The sequence below is a fragment of the Archocentrus centrarchus genome, chromosome 10, assembly GCF_007364275.1.
Source record: "Archocentrus centrarchus isolate MPI-CPG fArcCen1 chromosome 10, fArcCen1, whole genome shotgun sequence".
Lineage (NCBI taxonomy): Eukaryota > Metazoa > Chordata > Actinopteri > Cichliformes > Cichlidae > Archocentrus > Archocentrus centrarchus.
Genome location: NC_044355.1, coordinates 19,147,865 through 19,167,675, shown reverse-complemented (window position 1 = coordinate 19,167,675; position 19,811 = coordinate 19,147,865). Strand labels below are relative to the sequence as shown.

At 43.2% G+C, this 19,811-nt stretch overlaps 1 protein-coding gene and 1 pseudogene across 1 annotated transcript; both read left to right on the top strand.

The window, feature by feature from the left end:
- Positions 1–657: 657 nt before the first annotated feature.
- LOC115787192 (uncharacterized protein K02A2.6-like) lies at positions 658–3,042 on the top strand (the record flags this gene model as incomplete). Its single annotated transcript, XM_030739775.1, has 2 exons — positions 658–1,530; positions 1,975–3,042. Coding segments are annotated over 2 exons (1,941 nt in total), but the record flags the coding sequence as incomplete, so codon positions are not given.
- Positions 3,043–7,834: 4,792 nt separating this feature from the next.
- On the top strand, positions 7,835–16,345 carry LOC115787190 (interferon-induced very large GTPase 1-like; annotated as a pseudogene).
- The last annotated feature ends 3,466 nt before the right edge of the window (positions 16,346–19,811 follow it).

Sequence of the window (19,811 nt, the reverse complement as noted above, 5' to 3'; positions counted from 1 at the left end):
CAGGTTTGCAGCGGCGCAGGGAAACGGTCAGGGGCCCGTGTAGGTGGGAGTACACGGGCCGTCGTGACCAACACCCCCACACCACCCACATTGTCACCTGGCAGGGTCATTACTGTAGGCTGGACCCAAGTTGGTGACTTTTGCCACATTCCGGTGGTGGTTGATGGGGTATCCTGCACAGCACTCCTCGACACAGGGTCCAACACAACACTGGTCCGACCTGACATCATTCCAGCTGGGACTGCCATGCAAACAACCAATGTGCAGCTTAAGACAGTGACTGGTGACCTGGCCCCCATAAAAGGGAGGGGGATGTTTCAGTTTAAGGTTGGAGACCTAACCATGCCTTTTGCTGCCTGGGTGGCTGACGTCCAGGATGCCTGCATCCTGGGGCTGGACTTTTTACGAGCCATTGATGGTGTGCTGGACCTCGGGGAAGGCTGTCTGTTACTCCCGGGAGGAGAGAGGGTGCAGCTTAAACCCCCACCTTTAAACCCATCCCCTGCTGTAATAGCGGCTTGCACCTCGGAGTCCCCTGTATTACCACTAGTTGAACAGCGAACTGATGAAGAGGAGAGGCTGTCAGCAGTGAGAAACGTCTGGTCCAGGAACTGTGAGGGCCTGACTCAGCAGCAGCAAGGAAGTCTATGGCAGGTGCTCTTGGACTTTAAAGACATTTTTGCCCTCACAGAGTGTGATGTAGGCCTGACACACTTGGTGGAACACGTTATTGACACTGGGGATGCTCGTCCTGTTAAAATGCGTCCTCGTCGCCTTCCTCTGGCTCATCAGGAGGCGGCTGACCAAGAACTGCGTGAGATGCTAAAGATGGGCATCATAGAGCCATCTGAAAGTCCCTGGGCATCTGCTGTGGTGATGGTGCCCAAGAAGAACAGTCCACGAATGCGCTTCTGCCTGGACTACAGGCCACTTAATAAAGTTACTAAAAAGGACTCTTATCCCCTTCCCAGAATCGATGAGTCTCTCGACCTGGTGGCAGGGTCTTCTTGGTTCTCCACCCTGGACCTGCGAAGTGGTTACTGGCAGGTGCCTCTGTCCCCAGATTCTAGACCAAAGACGGCCTTTTGCACGAACAGGGGACTGTGGCAGTTCAGAGTCCTGAGCTTTGGCCTGTGCAACGCCCCAGCCACCTTTGAGAGACTTATGGACGGTGTGCTGGCTGGTGTCCCAAGACAGCAGTGTCTGGTCTACCTGGACGACCTCCTGGTGCATGGGACCTCTTTTGAAACCACCATGGATACCCTGAGACAGGTAATGGAGAGAGTAAGGGCCGCAGGCCTTAAGCTGCACCCGGACAAGTGTCACTTCATGAGGAGGGAGGTGGAGTTCCTTGGTCACAAGTTGGGTCGGGAGGGCATCAGCACTTTGGAGGAAAAAGTGCAGACCATTAGGGACTGGCCCACTCCCGCAGACCAGGTGCAACTAAAAAGCTTCCTGGGACTGGCGTCATATTACAGGAGGTTTGTAAAAGGCTTCTCCTCCATAGCTGCACCACTCTTTCGCCTGCTGCAGAAGGATCACGACTTCAGCTGGACCCAAGACTGTCAGCAGGCATTCGACACCCTGCGCAGATCCCTGACGGAGTCTCCGATCCTTGCCCCACCTGACCCCGCACTACCATTTGTCCTGGACACAGATGCAAGTAGTGTGGGACTGGGAGCCGTGCTGTCGCAGGTCGGACCTGAAGGTGAGAAGGTGGTGGCATACTTCAGCCGGGTCCTGAATAAGAGTGAGCGACGCTATTGTGTCACACGGCGAGAGCTCCTGGCTGTGGTGATGGCAGTGAGACACTTTAAGTACTACCTATGTGGCACGCCTTTTATCATCAGGACTGATCATGCCGCCCTCCAGTGGCTTATGTCTTTCAGAGAACCAGAGGGGCAGGTGGCTCGTTGGCTGGAGGAGCTCCAGGCCTTTAATTTCACTGTGGAGCACAGAGCAGGGGCACACCACTCCAATGCGGATGCACTATCCCGCCGCCCATGTGCCGCGACAGGCTGCCGCTATTGTGGGAAGCGGGAGGAGAAGGAGAGGGAACTCACAGCAACAGATAATCCTGCACAGCTCTCCTGCAGGGCACTCCTAGTGGTGGACATGGCAGAATGGAGGGCCCAGCAGGAGCAAGACACCGACCTGCTACCAGTACTACGATGGCTTGAGAACGAGCAGCGACCTAACTGGGATGAGGTTACCGGGCTCTCTATCGCCACCAAAGGGCTGTGGGCCAAGTTCAATGCCCTAAGGTTGGACAAGGGAGTGCTGCAGCGCGGCTGGAAAGATCCTGCTACAGGTGAGGAAAGGTGGCAAGTTGTGGTACCCAAGTCGCTAAGGCCAGCGGTGCTGGAAGCCTGCCATGGGAGTAGAGGCGCTGGCCACTTTGGCGTGTCAAAGACCCTTCGCCGCCTGCGCCAGGGTTACTATTGGGGCCAGCAGCGTAGAGATGTGGAGGGCTTCTGCCGAAGCTGTGACTCCTGTGCCGCCCACAAAGGTCCGCTGGACCAGTCCCGTGCTCAACTTCAACAGCAACCGGCAGGTGCACCGATGGAGCGAGTGGCTGTGGACATCATGGGGCCATTTCCCCGGACTGATAGGGGAAACCGCTATGTGGTTGCTGCTATGGACTATTTTACCAAATGGCCGGAGGCATACGCCATCCCGGACCAGGAGGCGGAGACAGTGGCTGACACATTAGTGGAGGGAATGCTCAGCAGATTTGGAACGGCAGGGGTTCTTCACAGTGACCAAGGCCGTAACTTTGAGTCCAGGGTGTTTGCTGCCATGTGCGAACGCCTTGGAATTCAGAAGACCCGCACCACGCCACTCCACCCCCAGAGTGATGGCCTGGTGGAAAGGTTTAATAGGACACTGGCCCAGCAGTTAGCCATCATCACGTCAGAACACCAGCGTGACTGGGACACTCACCTCCCACTCATCCTAATGGCCTACAGGTCGGCCGTCCAGGACTCCACCCAGTGCACACCCGCCCTGCTCATGTTAGGGAGAGAACTAAGGACCCCTGCTGAACTGGCTTTTGGGAAACCTCCTGATGCTCCGGATGCGCCACCGGGTCAAAGCTATGCCAGGAAGCTGCAGGACCGACTGGAGTCGGCGCATTCCTATGCTCGGGACCAGCTGGCAAAGGCGGGACTGCGGCAAAAGAGAAACTACGACCTGACTACTAAAGGGAGGCACTTCCGTGCTGGAGAGCTGGTGTGGGTCTACAGCCCGAAGAGAAAAAAAGGACGGTGTCCTAAACTGGACAGCAACTGGGTTGGACCCTGCAGTGTCCTGGAACGAGTTGGGGAAGTGGTTTATAGAGTACAGTTACCACCTAGAGGCAGGAAAGTGGTCCTGCACAGAGACAGGATGGCCCCTTATAAGGGTCGTTCTCCTTCCCCTTTCTCTGAGGGATGCATGCAAATCCCCCACACTCCAGCTCAGCTGGACTCCCAGCTGGACATGGCTCCCTCCCCATCCCCTTGTTCTCCCCCTCAGTTTCCTGTAGTTCATGCCACCCCTCGGAAGCCAAGGAGGCGACGTCAACTGCCTCCCCGCCTCAGAGACTGTGTTTTTCCCTCGAGGACGAGGAACTTTTTGTTGGGGGAGCAGTGTAATGATCCATGATGGACGTTATTGCTAAATGTGTGTCACAGTTATTGTTCTCTTTAAGTTAGGTTGTTTTGGGGTTGAACCGGAAGGAGATGTGGGGGGTCGCTCTTGGGAGGGAGGTCTCTTTTTTTCTTGTGTGAGTTAGAGTTGGCTGTATCCGGCGAGAGCTGTTCTGTGTGTGTCCGGCCTGATTAAATGGTGTTAGTAACGAAACCTCTGCCTGGTGCTTGGGTGACATAACGGAACGTTACACTAGTATACATTGTATTAGGGCTGGGCGATATGGACCAAAAGTAATATCTTGATATTTTTTAGCTGAAAGGTGATATACAATATATATATCTGCATATATTTTCTTACCAGAAGGTATAAACAAAAAGGTACTTAAGAGTTAAAGCTACATGTCCCAAATATCACGCAGACATTTTTATTAACATTGAGCTGTAGATGTACATGAGACTTTGCTCAAAAATAAACTATTGGAATATTTAAATAATAATGCTCCTCAAATAAATTGCTTTTTTTTCCTTTATAAAAGACTCACAGCTGTGCTATTAAAATGTAGATAGAAAAGATACAGAACAAAAAAAGCAAAAGGCTGACTTATTCTTTAAAAAGCAAGTCTGGTGAAGTCTACTTTACTGGAATGTGCTTCCTCCTGTGTGTACTCCTATACATCCAGTACTGAGACAGACTGACTGAACAAAATTCCATCTGCAGGATTTTATCCATCTCAGTAAATCCACAGACATATGTGCTGACGTATCACAGCAACGGGCCCACCCTCTCAATGCAGTGTCTGCAAGCACACAAAAAAGACCCACTTCCGCTATTAAGGTCATGTGACTTACAGTACAAACCAGCTTCTGCTGCTTATGGCGGTGCTCTGTTACCTGCAGGGAGGGACTCTTTGGGGTCCAGGCGATGCCAAAGCTTACGAACGGATGCAGTACGAAGGCAGTATGTACACAAAACACAGCGACAGCGGAAGGATTTCAGGTTTCCAAAACTCTCCAACCTCACCAGAAAAAGTTGTCAATTTTATCTCTAGTCGCTTTTGGGGAAAAAAGTCACCAGCGGGGTCTGAAAAGCTACTAAATCTAGCAACAAAGTCACTAAGTTGGGAACACTGCCATGTAGTCACTTCCTGCATGATCAACAGATGAAGCAGAGAGAGGCGGGGCAGTGCGAAGCTGTGCAGAGGTAAACTGGGAGAAGAGAAAGGCGAACTGTGAGCTACAAGTATGATTGCAACGCGACCTAGACTATAGCGATATAAACGATATTGCCTCATCTTATATTGCATATGAAAATATATCAATGTTTTTTAAAAACTCGATATATCGCCCAGCCCTACTTTGTACGCTTTGGAAAACGTTGATAATTGTGAATGACCCCTAAGGTACCACTCATTTTATTTTGGCTCATTAAGGAGTAAAATGGCCAGTGTGTTTTGGGCCTTCACAAATTATATCAGTTGTGAGTTTAAAGAAGTTGGTACATTCTATTTGAAGATTGAAGAAATGTTACTGTAATTGTATTTGCGTTTTCTATATTCAACAATACTAATATTTTAAGTAAATCAGTTCATATTATTTTCTTAAAACTTGAGTATTGTGAGTTTGTTTATAGCCAATTGATAAGTGGAAACACTTTAATCTGCAGAGTGTGTTTACAGGTTTTGTAGTTAAAACTCTTGGAGAAACAAAAACCTTCATAGGTGAGTAACTAAAAAGTGTTTCAAAAGACTATGCAATGTAAAATGTAAACTGACACTGAATTAATCAGTTAAAATATAGTAAAATACATTGTAAGAACCCAAAAGCTCTACCCCATTAATATTTCTAGTTAAGTGGAGTGCTACAATCACAAAAAGCAGCTTGTTGAACAAACTCTGCTTCATTGAGGTTGTCCTTTCCAAACTCTCTTCATAGCTCACTCTTCTGTACACATATGACTATGTTTACACATATGTACACATATGTACATATGACTGCACTCCAACTCACCCAACAAACATCATCATGAAATATGCAGATGATGACACAACCAGCCATACTGACTGTAAACAAGCAAAAAAACATTACCCCTGCTGCTTTTTGATTTACCGTTTTTACAGTTTGTGTATTCTTAATGTGTACTGATGTACATATTATGTAGTTATTTGTATTTTAGTGCATTTATGTATTTTTTTTTCCATTTCTTCTTTAATTAAGTGCAGAGTGGCTTGACTTCATCCCACCCACAATTTTGTTGTACCATGTACAATGACAATAAAGGTCTATTCTATTCTCATTGTTAAATATTTATGGCTGCACCTGTAGTAATATTACTTTCAGTTACTGTCACCTTAATTTGCCTGTGGTGGATAATTAAACATACCACTTTATTGTTATTAGCATTATGATTTTTGGCTTGAACGACTGTACTCTTATTAAGTGACATAACACTCACCACCCTCCTGAAATTTACAGGTAAGAGCTTCATTGTCTCTGTTGAAAATCAGGGTGTAGCAATGTCTCATCTCACCATGCCAAAATGGAAACTGTTGTGATTGTTCACTGTATCAGTGAAACAAGTAAAAATAATCAAAACAAATAGTGAAGCAGCAAGAGCATGAAAAACAACTTTGTGCCACTGCCAAAATTGTTGACCGTACCTTTTGTACAAATTTTTAGGAAACAAGTTTTCATTCCATCCTCAGGTGTGTCTGAGTGATATTAGTAAATTGAAACCCATCACTTTATTCTAAGTCAGAAGGAATGCGATGGTCCTCCATCCAGCCAGACTGGTGTACTCTCTCTCTCTTTCTCTCTCCTGTCTGTGTGTCTGTGCTATTGTAGTCAAAGGAACTCCATATGGGGCTCTGCTGCTTTCTCTGCAGACCGCTGCCATTACTTTGAGGACCAGCGCGGTGAGCATGCGCATGCACACACACAGTTGCCCAATGGCACTCCCAGCTTAAAATTGGAGAGGGGAAAAAATGAGTTCATATCAAGCCACAAGGCTTTAAAAAAAATTACAAACAAGAAAATGAAAGTCAGTTTATCTATAATTTCAGTTAGTTTTAGTTAGTTTTGTAAACTCACAATTCAGTTTTATTTAGTTATTGATTTTTCGTTTTAATTATAGTTTTTATTTATTTCAGTTAAAGACAATGTTTTTTCAATTTCAGTTTTCTTATTTCATTCGTCTTTGTTAACAATAATAACCCTGGTGTGGTGTGAGACGGATGATCTACAAGGGGTCAAGCTCCTCTGCCTACTCCCTGAGCTACTATTGCCATCTGCAGAGGGGCACCCCCAGTTGGGGGCAGCCGTTCTGAGCCAGGAGGAGCATCTTGGCACTGTTGATCTCTCCTTGTGTACGCTCTGCTAAATGTACTAATGGTGGAGAAACAATTTACCGTTCCAGGAAAACTGCTTATCTGCTGTCATCAGTGGCCATGCTAACTAACCTGAGCATTCATGACAGGCTCTACTGTCGGGGAGAAGCTGTAGCGTAGCAGAGAGCAAGGGGGAGACTGTGAGTAGCGTGTACACAAGCATGATTGACAGTGCTAAATCCCTCCTCCTGGCTCTGATTGGTTGTTTCTGACCAAACTGTGTATTTCTGCAGTTGGTACTAGGAGCACTGGGAGAGGGCGGAGGGGCTCGGGATTTTCATGGATTGTCTGTCTTATGCTGTGCTGTCGCGACATGGTGACAATTTTAACAAATATATAAAAAACATATTTAGTGATATTTCCACAGTTGTGGTCTTGACTGGTCTTGAAATAAAATCCCGAGTCCTCAATGTCTGAGACTGAGACAAGACTGAGTACAAATGCAGTCAAGTCCAAGACAAGACCAACACCATCAAAAAGCTCTTGTCTCCACTGGGAGCTGCACTTCCTCTCCTTAGTGAAAGTGGGGGCTGGTGAGGAACTGGTAGGTTATGGAACTTATGAGTCACTGGTGTGCAGCAAACAGAGCCCACCTATTCTGATCACTGAGGGCTCGGATGGAGGAGTTGCGTGAGCAGATGGTTGCTGACGCCGGAGTAGCGAAGAAGAATCTTCCAGCTGTTGTGACAATGTTGTCTTTACAAAGACTTTGAGGTGCTCTGGGAGGCTACTGGTAGATAGAGCAGTCACTTGAGAGTCTAAGACCCAACTAACCAACCTGTGCACCACCTGGATTGATTACAAGAAAGCCTATGACACATGGAAGTGTACAAGATCAACAGAACCCCAAGAGCCTTCATCATGAACTCCATGGGTATGTGGAGGCCAACTTCAAGCCAATTGCACAAGTCACCATCAAGTGTGGGATTTACCAAGGAGATGCTCTGTCCCCACTCCTGTTCTGCATAGGCCTGAATCCCCTCAGCCAGATCATCAACAAGACTGGTTACGGATACCAACTACAGAATGGAGCAAACATCAAGCTGTATGCGAGGAGAGATATTGATTCACACCACCAGGATATATATATCATGTATGGCTTCAATCATGTATCTCTCACTCATATTCTGAGGAGGTCTAGCCTGGGGATCCTTACTGGAAGTACGAACCCTGGAAGTACGAAGAATCGAACCCCTGACCTCCTGCTCCAAAGACCGTAATGTTACCATTACACAATTCCAGCTATACATACACATATCTATCTTTGTAGATAAGAAGACAGCTACAATATATATACCGTATTTTCCGGACTATAAGTCGCACTTTTTTTCACTTTTTTTGGCCGGGGGTGTGACCTATATGTGAAATTAACACATTAACCAAAATACTCAGACACTTGACATCTCCGTGAACCGGAGCGTTAGGGCAGTCTTGCGTAACCTGTGGGCACAGTGGATGATGGATGGAGAGCACAGCTTCACGGCAACCGGGAGAATGCGCCACCCAACTTTCCTGGAAGTCATTGGATGGATCAACAAAGCATGGGTTTCAGTGACAACCGAAACCATCCTGTCGGGATTCAGAAAGGCCAGAATAATTGGAACTGCAACTGACGACGAGTCTGACGAAAGCGACACAGAAGAGGAAGCGGCGCTTCGTCTACCTACGGAGTGTGCAGAGTTTTTTAGAAGTGACACCGAGGATGAAGAATTCAATGGATTGGTTTGATAAACTTGTTAGTATGTTCTTTATGCTATGGTTATCTGAATAACTGTTAATGTTACGTTAACATACCAGACACGTACTCAGTTCGTAGTCTATGCGTCATGTAGCTGAATGTGTTAGTTAGCATACCTAGGCATAACCCTGTTCGGCCTGTTCTTTAATCCATTATTATTTTAAATTGCCTTTCACCATATTATATATATATATATATATATATATATATATATATATATATATATATATATATATATAGCTGTCTTCAGTGTCTGCAATGTTGCCTTCTGGTAGTGCAATCCCCTCAGTTCTGACTACCTTCCCTCTGTTTGTTACCGTCTGACTACACTTCTCCAGTCCGAACGATATTCCGATGTCATTGCTGTGTGAGCCGTGTGGTGAGGCAAACAGTGTGACAACTTGATGTCATCCGTGTACAAGAGGTGGCTGATGGTTTCTCCACATCTTAGTCGGTATCCATAGCCAGTCTCATTGATATTCTGACTGACGTGATTCAGGCCTATGCAGAACAGCAGTGGTGACAGAGGCGCTACACTTGCTGCTTGATGGTGACTTGTCCAAATGGCTCTAGTGTTCTCTGGAGCTTGAAAAAAGGTGACTGGACCCCTTTTTGTTTCTTGAAGACGTTTCACCTCTCATCTGAAAGGCTTCTTCAGTTCTCAAAACCAAAAGGTGGAGAGACCCAGGTATTTACGTCACCAACTTACTCCCACTTACAGTCCGATCCTGAGCTCCCTCCCTAGGCTTCTCAATCCCCATTCACACCTTTGTTCAGGTGACCTCAATAGGTCACTTGTTACAATGGGGCAAAATCCCAAATTGGTTTCACACAAAATCACTGTAATGACCCACGCCTCCTTTCATACTTTGGTGCATGTGATTATTCACATGAACAATAGTGAGTCATGAAGAAATTTAAAAAAATAAGAGTTGCTGCTTAAGCCTTTTAGATATCTGCGTGTTCATTTATCGAACAGGAATGAGACAACACAACGGAATAAGGAGTCCAATCATTAAATTTAATTAGCCATTTATCACACAGTTTTACAGATTAATCTAGATCAGAACCGCACGCCATTCCCAGTGTGTTACTGGATATGACATGAAGTACTGAGCCACTCTTTTTCAGTTCACAGTTTCATATAGTCAAAGCTTATCAATCTTGGTTACAACATTATACAAAACAAACTGGGGAAAACAGAAAATTTCAACAGCTGGGTGACCTCGAAGTCTTTCCTTTACCGTTTGTGTAGTCTCCATCAGTGGCTAACCGTTGCCCAGTGAGAATACAGAGTTCCCGATGACACCCAACATTATAAGCTTCTGTATTTTTAATCGGTTTTGTTTATCTTCTAGTCTAAGACAGATTTCTCAGGCAAATAAATGTACATATGGTAAGGGAAAACATATACCATGAGTATATTCCTTCAGTCACAACCACCTTCAGGGGACTACGCCCACTGGGGTTTAAGTACTTGGGCCTCTCCACCTTTTGGTTTTGAGAACTGAAAAATCCTTTATGGATGCGAGGTGAAACATATTCAAGAAACAAAAAAAAGTCCAGTCAGCTTTTTTCAGGTTCCAGAGACTACTATGACCTGGATGACTGAGAACCTACACGGACATAATGCCTAGAGTGTTGTTCTCCACATTCTCATTGATCTGGTACAGTTCTAGGCATTCCAGGATCCATGTGCACGGCATTGAGTCATAGGCTTTCTTGTAATCAATCCAAGTGGTGCACAGTAGCCTTACAGTATCCTTTCTGGGCCAGGCTCATGTACTGTGCCACATGCCTGCTCATCAATGTTGTACTGATGCAGGTTACTTTCCTGGCTTCTATCTCTCTGTTTAACATTTGCTTGGCAGTCTCTAAGGTAGCCAAGCAAAACCACTGTAATGACCCATGCCTCCTGTTGTACTTCTTCTGTGAAAATCTCATTACAGTTTGATCACAAAACATTTTTTTTACACACAAAATAATGCTAGCCTAACCTTCAGCTGTATTTACAATCTGATCACTGCCAACAAAAGCCCATCTCCTTGGTGCATACTGTTGCCAACTTTTTTGTCTGTCTCAAAAGTTGCTAGAAGTCACTAAAGGGTGACTCGATATCCGGGCTGGGGGGTGGGGTGTTGTATTTGTACTTCTTGGCCCCCTTGTTTTGTGTAATAATAAGTGACCTAAATAATTAAGGAGGACCTCTAATTTGCTGCTTCTAAATTAAGACTATTATATTATTTATTGTACTCAGCCGTACAATTTTCAGAAACATACTGTCTAACCAGATTCTTACTCTGGATGGCATTACCTTGGCCTCCAGTAACACTGAAGAATCTTGGAGTCATTATTGACCAGGATATGTACTTCAATACACATATTATGCAAACATGTAGGACTACTTACATTTATTTTTGCAATATCTCTAAAAGATCTTTCTATTATCTGTAATGTCTCTAAAATTAGAAACATCCTGACTACTACTTTACTACATTGTCTGCTACTTTAACTTACAGGAACCTCAGATGAGGACTTGAGTGGAAATAAGGAGAACATTGGCGAAAACGAGGCGATGGTAAGAAAGTCACCAGTTATTTCAAAAGATATTACTTACTTTGCCATACTGTGTAAGACTATGATATAATTCTTTGCTTGTTTACTACAGTCAGTGAAGGTTTCTGAAGAAATCAGCAACAAAAAAAAGTCCTGTCAAAGAACAGAGACACTGCTTGGCAGACTTCACCTTCAAGATAAACTTCAACATAAGTTTCCACCAGCAGATTTTCTTCAGATAAATCCACCTGTGAAGCAGCACCATGTCACATCTGAGAAAGATCTAGCTCACACACTTCTCCACAGGCTGATAATGTTAGATTACAGGGCCAGATATATTCCAGTAAGACAAGACAGTCATGAGGGGACACATTTAAAGCCAGTTCGGGTGATTGACATCACTAAGAAAGATTTCAGTAATTTGGGGGCTTTATTAAGCACCACTGCAGGCACAGATCAGACAGAACAGACTCATGTGTATCCAATGGACGTTCAGATGGCAGTATTTCACTGCTCAGACAGCTTCCTTAAACAGATGATGATTACAAAGCTCTCTCAGTGTCAGTACGCCTTACCTTTGCTTGTTCCTGACCCAGTCACAATGGAGCTTGAGTGTCCTCTGTGGACTTTCAGACAAGTAACAAAAACCTGGAAGGTAACTCAAATCAAGGATGACTCAAACATTGTCACCATGAAGAGTTTTCCAGTCTGCAAGGCTGAGACACCCTTGGTGTCATTTTTCCGCCTGGGTTCACTGTCTGTGTCTAAATCTCAGCTGATGAACACTTTGATCAACGACCGTCACAGCACCTTCTTCCACAGAAACTGCACAGGAAGCACCAAGTCTCACCATCTGATGGATGGTGTGGCAGAGATTGCCTGGTACTGCCCTGCTGGAAAACCCAATGATGCTTTCAATGACTGCATTGCCTTTTGTAATCTTCATGGTGATGCTCTCTCGATTGAAAAACAACGTGACATACTGATTGAAAAATCTGCAGTCACAGTTGTTCTTGTTGCATCTCTGCAAAAACATGAAGAAAGATGCTCACTTATATCAGCAATTTTTGAGTCTCAGAAGCCTCTCATTTGTCTCTGTGTTGATGACAGCTGTGATGTTGTTAAGACAACAACTGGAAAATACATCATGGGTCTCAAAGACAGAAGCCAGTCAGATGTATCTGAAGAACTGAAAAAGATCATTAGAGAAGTTTTATCTTCTCTAGATGGTTCCAGCTTGAAACCATGGCTAAGCTCTCTGGAATCAGAGTGGATGAAAGTGATCCAGCCTGTCAAAAAGGGAAATCTGCTGCTATGAAAATAATGGATCTGCTTACAGATGATAACATGGATGTCTCAAAGATGAAATATGAATTTCTCTCATGTCAAGGTCATCTGTGGCATCAGTGGAGCAAAATACACAAAGAACTGCATCATCTCAAAGGAGACATTGAAATTAATAAAAGTAAAAAACAACAGAAACTGATGAACATACGTCAGGAACAATGTGCTGCTCCCTCCAGTAAACTGATGGAGTTGTTCATTGAAAGCTTCTCATCATTGCCACTGACAGAAAAAGACCTTTTCCTGAAATGGATTTAGATCTTAATGGATGCCCTCTCCACAGATGATCTTTCTTCAATTCTCCAAAGTTATGATAAAAAGTGGTCTGAGGTCTTCGCTTTGAAGAACAAACATGATAAATCAGGTCTGTTATTAAGAAAACAAACTGAGCTTGAAGAAATATCCAAACAACTGCAGTCTGCCACTTTTGGTTTGGAGCACATCTTCAGAGAAATGGGACAGATCTATGAAGCTCACAGAGCAATAGAAGGAGAGAGCAGACACAGTGACTGGTCTAAATACCCTGAACTGGCTGCACAGCTGTTGATATCAGGATATCCAATGGAGCTGATGGATGGTGATGCAGGTCACGTGCCTTCAATGTGGATCTCCAGTCTTTTAGAGGAAGTCATCAAAAAACTGGGGGACCAGACAGTTTTTGTGTTGTCAGTTTTGGGCATACAAAGCAGTGGAAAATCAACAATGCTGAACACCATGTTTGGATTGCAGTTTGCAGTGAGTGCTGGCAGGTGCACCAAAGGTGCCTTCGTGCAGCTGCTCAAAGTATCAGAGGAGATGAAGAAAGACTTTAAGTTTGACTATATTCTTGTGGTGGACACTGAAGGACTGCGTGCTCTTGAGCTGGAAGGTAACAACACTCGTCACCATGACAATGAATTGGCAACATTTGTTGTTGGTTTGGGAAACTTGACATTGATCAACATCTTTGGAGAGAATCCATCTGAGATGCAAGACATTCTGCAGATTGTTGTTCAGGCTTTTATGAGGATGAAGAAAGTTAAACTTTCTCCCAGTTGTGTGTTTGTTCACCAGAATGTTACAGATGTTGCAGCAGCAGCGAAAAACATGGATGGAAAGAGACGCCTACAAGAAAAACTGGACCAGATGGCCAAACTAGCAGCTAAAGAGGAGGTTTACAGTGCAGAGTGCTTCAGTGATGTCATTGAATTTGATGTACAAAAAGATGTGAAATACTGTGCCCAGCTGTGGGAGGGCAGTCCACCCATGGCTCCTCCAAATCCAGGTTACAGTGAAAGCATCCAAGAAGTGAAGAACACCATCCTCTCTAAAGTTTCAAAGTCTGCTGGGATCACTCTGTCACAGTTCAAAACCAAAGTTCAGGACCTGTGGAATGCCCTCCTGAATGAAAACTTTGTTTTCAGTTTTAAAAACACACTTGAAATTGCAGTGTACAGAAAACTGGAGGCTCAGTATGGAAACTGGACCTGGACCCTGAGGAGCAACATGTTGGCCATTGAAAACAAACTTCATAACAGAATTGGAAACGGAAAACTTGACAAGGTGGAGGTGAGTTATCTTAAAAAAGAATTAAAAGAAACATATGAAAAAATTGGAAACGAAATCACAACATACTTTGAGGATGACAAAGACAAAGAAATGCTGGCTCAGTGGAGAGGGCGATTTGAAATGAAAATCAAAGAGATTCACGATGAACAGGTGAGCACAGTAAAAAGAAAACTGGATGAAGTTATTGAGCAGAAGAAGGCTCGTAAGAAGCTGGATGATAAGAAGACAGAGTTTGAGGACAAGCTGCTGCAAAAGAGCAAAGAGCTCGCTCAGCAGCTGAAGGATAAGGCCAAAGATGAAGAGGAGCTTAAAAAAGAGTTCAGCTCTGTTTGGAGAGGCTGGGTTACTGAATTAACAGCAGATACCAAACCTGTTGAAGACATTAACCTGGAAGAAGATCGATTTACTATCCTTGAAGAACTTGACATTGAATGGAATCTTGTAGATGAATCCAAAAGAAGTGACAGATACAAGATAATATCCAAGGTTGGTGATTATTCAAATTATGTTGTCATTCCCAAGCAAAAAGATCTTTGTGAGACAAGTGAACCAAGTCAAGATGTGGAAGAGGATGACAAACAAGCAAGTAGACTGGGAGCATATTTTCCAAGTCCTTTCAAAAATGCCTGGAAATATATTTTTTTGGTTACGGTTCAAAAGCAACACAAAGACAACATAAATCACATAGTGCTTTATCCTATGATGAACAGCAACAGATTAGAGCTCTCATTGACAAAACTGAAAATGAGTCACTTGATACAATCAGAAGCAAACCTGTGGCTACAAGAGGCTACACACCAGCTTACTTGCAAGAAGTGGCCAAAACTGTAAAAAAAGAAGTGGAGAAATTTCAGAAGGACAGGAAATATATTTTGAAGAAGGAGTTTACAGTTGACCTTATACTGTATGTGTTCCACAGAGCAGAGAGTTGGCTCCTAGACTCCCAGCATAAATTCAAAATGAACAATGATGCACTCACCTATTTAGTGAGCAAGAAAACTCAGTATTACACAGTTTTTAGAAGCTGTTGCAAAGAAAGCTCATCTGCTGTTGTTCTCGGGGAACTGATCTGTGAAAAGCTGACAGCTTCCATTGTTGAGGCTGTCTGTATCAAGACGGCCATTGGTCTGGCTGAAATAATGAAGTGTAATTTCCCAGCATTCAATGGGAACAGGCTAAACTTAGAGAAACATGTGTTGAAGTCACTCGCTAAGAAAGAAGATTTTGATGATTTCATCACCTACATCAGAAATCCACGAAGACAAACAGAAGCTTTTATAAAAGCAGAAGTAAAGAAATACATCTTCACAGATCACAAAGATGAAACTATGAGTATACTCAAAAAAAAGGTTGGTGACTTAAACACACTTTTGATTCAAGCTTTATTTACTGCAACAAAGAAAGTCAAAACACAGAGAGGAGATGCAAACATGTGGCTGAAAGAATTTTCTAGTGTGCTTAAAGACGATCTAACATTTGATACCATTTCTTCTAGAAACTTCAGTGACATAAATAATTTTGATTTCTTTATGGATGCAATAAAAAAAGGATTTACACCCGTCATTGATAAGATGAATAGCCTCTCATTGGATAAGCTGAAGGAATCCAGGCTGAAGCCTGATGAAGTCCTCATTAATCAGCTGTGTAGGTGCTGCTGGGTAACGTGTCCATTCTGTGCAGCTGTTTGTACCAACACCATTGAAGATCACAGTCCTGATGACCACAGTGTTCCTTTTCATCGACCCTCTGGGATCAATGGATGGCACTACAGAGGCACAGAGGAGTTCAGTATCAATTTCTGCACAACAAATGTTGCAAGTGATCGCAAATTTTACCCTAAACATGATTCGGAGGAAACTGTTCCCTTTAAACAGTACAGAACTGCTGGTCCAAAGTATGCTGGCTGGAGAATCACCCCCGATGAGTCTAAACTGGCATACTGGAAATGGTTTGTGTGTCAATTTCAAACCAAACTGGAAGAGCACTATAAGTTAAAATTCCAGGACAAAGGAGAGATCCCCAGCACGTGGAAAACGATCTCTAAAGATGAAGCCATTAAAAGTCTGGATGAACTGTGTTAGAACACAAAGAAGAAACAAAGAAACAAAACCCTTCTCTTTTGATCTCACATCATAACTCATTAATCAAATCCTAACAGACCCGGTTTAAGTAAAATAGCAGGATTTGTAGAAATGACAACTTTAGTGCAGGGAAAGAGAAACTGTGTGATATCAGACTGTCTATCTAATAATGGATTAATATTTAAAAGTAACTCTTATTCAAATTTCTGTGTTTATTGCACTGAACCAAATAACTTCATTAAATATTTTCTATTTGTTTCTTTTATTCAAGGTTGCTAAAATTGCATATATAACGTTTTATCTTTTTCTTTTATAATCTTTTTATCTTTTTGTATTTGGAGATCATATGTATGCATATATTTTTTTCTCATTTTATTTTATCATATTTGTTATATGTCCTGGCTCTTGAACTCAGAGTTTTGAGTTTTGTGGACTTTTCTGTTCATTGTCTTAGGATGTTTGTTGTTATATTGAATTTTCATTTATCTTGAGTCTTTGGTTCTTGGATTTGACAGGTCGTGTGATTTGTTTGAGATTTTATTAATTTCCATTTGCATTCTTGCCAGGGTTTTAGTATAGTTTCCTACATTATTTTTTCTAGCTTTTTCTGCATGTTTTCCTATGTCACATTTGTCCTGTCTTGTCTATGCATCATCCAGTGATTTCATGTTTTATTTTGGTAGTCTTTTATCCCTTGTCCCTTGTGTCTTGCATTTAGTTTTACTTCCCTTGTCTTGCCATCCTTTAATTGTTTGCAGTTGTTTGTTTACCCACCTCTTTCCATAATCAGTCATTCCCCTATTATGGACTTTGTTTTCACCTGCTTTTGGACTTCCAGCCTTGCCTTAATAAATGTTTGTGTTTTGTTCTTAAATTCTGTGCCACAAGTCTGGATTTGGGCCCTGGAATCATTTTAATCATGGCATTATTATGTTGACATTATGACAAATTCTAGTTTATCATCTCTGTACTTTAATCTTCAACTTGTCTAATTACAATACAGAAAAAAGAGAACAGATGAAACTCTTTTATTACATCAGAATCTATTCCAGATTTGGAGTTCAATAGTTTTGTTCACTAGATTAAAATGAATTATTCACACTGGATTTAATTTAATTAGACTTTTGTTTTACCCTGAGTATTAGCATAGCCTAACTACTGCTTTCATTGTAAAATTCTAAAGTCAAAGATTTTAAGTTCACCTTTCAATGACAAAATTAAAAATGTGTAAGAGATTAACGTTGGTATTATCAGTGTGCAAATGTGTTGTAAAATTTTTCTAAATTCTGTCAAATCAGGTCAGTTTGCTGCAGACGAGTTGAACAGTGGGCACAGATCAGTGATTATGAAATGAAAGCAAAAAATTGGTGTCTTTGTAGATTTCAGTTAACTGTTTTATATATTTTCATTTCTACATTTCTAAAGTTTTGTCATTATTGGTTTTTGAGAGTAGATATGTTTTATGAATTTAATTGGTAAATTAATGTGTATAAAGCACAAAGAGGTTGAGAGGAGTTGGAGAAGGAAAAAACAGAAAATAAATGTAAAAAAAAAATCTCATAAGCTCAACCAGTCATAAAATTGCAATCACAATGAGAAACTGTTTTCAAAACTTTCCTCTTTTTACATCACAACGTTTTGGTTGCGAATCATTCCTCTTTGGTTGCATTTTCTAAGTATTTACTTGCAAGCCATGATTATACTAGCCATGATTGTATTTAACAACAAGCATCTGTACTTCTACTTAAGTAAAGAATATATGTACTGTTGCCACCTCTGGTGAGGTCAGACACTGATGGCCTGGCTCTCAAGTCTCTGCTCAGTCTCTGTGCAGGCCAATCATGTTCTTCCACACCAAACTCGCTCATCCATGTCTTTATGGTCCTTGCTTTGTGCACTGGTGTGCAGTCATGTTGAAACAGGAAGGGGCCATCCCCAAACTGTTCCCACCAAGTTGGAAGCATGAAATTGTCCAAAATGTCTTGGTATGCTGAAGCATGTTCCTTTCACTGGCCCAGCTCCTGAAAAACAATCCCGCAACATAATTGAAGAAGTTTTGCAACAGGGTATTATCACATAATCAGGCCCACTTGACCAGGGGCCTATTCCAGAAAGTAGGTTTTGCTAATAACTCTGAGTTTGTTAACCCTAAAATGAGGGAAACTCTGGTTTTCAGTTCCAGAAAGAGTGCTAACTCCAACTCTGAGTCAGTTACCAAGGTATCACATTTAACAAAAACACTGTGGGACTGATAGCTACATTCAACCCTCCTCCTTTATCTGGGCTACTGTTGCCAAATTTTGTAAGAAAAGTGGCTGTCAAAAGGTTGATAAAGGCCGAAGCGAGGTCCAGGGATGGGAGCGGAGGGGGCGGGTAGGTAGGCTCGGTGTGTAAGTGATGTTCAGGGGTTGGAGGGTGGAGTTGAAGTGAGGTCTGAGCAGTGCCAGAGTGTACGAAGGGATACAGTAAGAAGGCTTTATGTACACAAAACACAGTGGCAGCGGAGGATTTCGCTGTCGCTAGTCAGTTTTTTTGAAAAAAAAAAAAAAAGTAGCCGCTAAGTTCCCAACACTGAGGTCCAGTTGTTTTTCCGGGTTTGTTCCGGCTGTCGGCATTAACCTCGCAAGAACTGCCACCCAGGCTGCTGCAGGTGGCATCTTTCGCGAGGCTAGTGACAGAATTCAGTTTGGAGCGGCACAGGAATACTCCCCTTTCTCGTGCTGCAAACACATTTTACAGTCCAAACAAAACTACTGCAGCATCTGTGTGCAGCACAGAGGTAAACACAGACAGGGATTAGAGCAAGATGACAAGTACGCACCGCGTTCTTTTATCTGTGATATGAACTGATACAAAGCAGCAAGTTCAGTCTTAGGGCCCAACCTAATTCACAGCCGTGAAAATCACTTTGCTTTTTTCATGTAATACACGTGTAATACGGGAGAAAACTTTATGTTGAGATGGCAGAGTCATGCCCTTCTGCTGCTTTCATCACACCTTCTTGGTTCGAGGCCAGCTAGCTTGCAGGGCCCAAGTTGAACCCGTTTTTCGGCCGAGCACTGAGTGCTTTCATGGTGGAAAAACCGCTGAACGGTTCAAATACTAGCACCGGCACCGGAACCCTGTCAGTGAAAAAGGGGCCCCAGAGAATGCAGGAGAAAACCCGGAAACTACAATGAAAGGGTTTATCCAAACTCACCTGAAGCTCCCGGAGGACACTGTGAACAGTGTCACCTTCTACCAAGTTCATCGTCCTGGAGGAAAACGACCTGACGGACGCAGACCCAATCATGGCCAAATTCAAACACTACAAACAAAAAGAGCTGCGGCCGGGAGCTGAGAGGAACGGACTTCAGCGTTAACGACCAGTTTCCAAAGAAGATCCTGGAGCGACACAAAGTCCTGTTCCCAATCTGGAAAAAGTTCATGCAAGGAGGCTTCCAAGCTGTCATGGCAATGATGAACTTTATGTAAATGGACAGCTTTACAATGACCAAAATACCACGCCATGGCTCTACTGATTGACCAG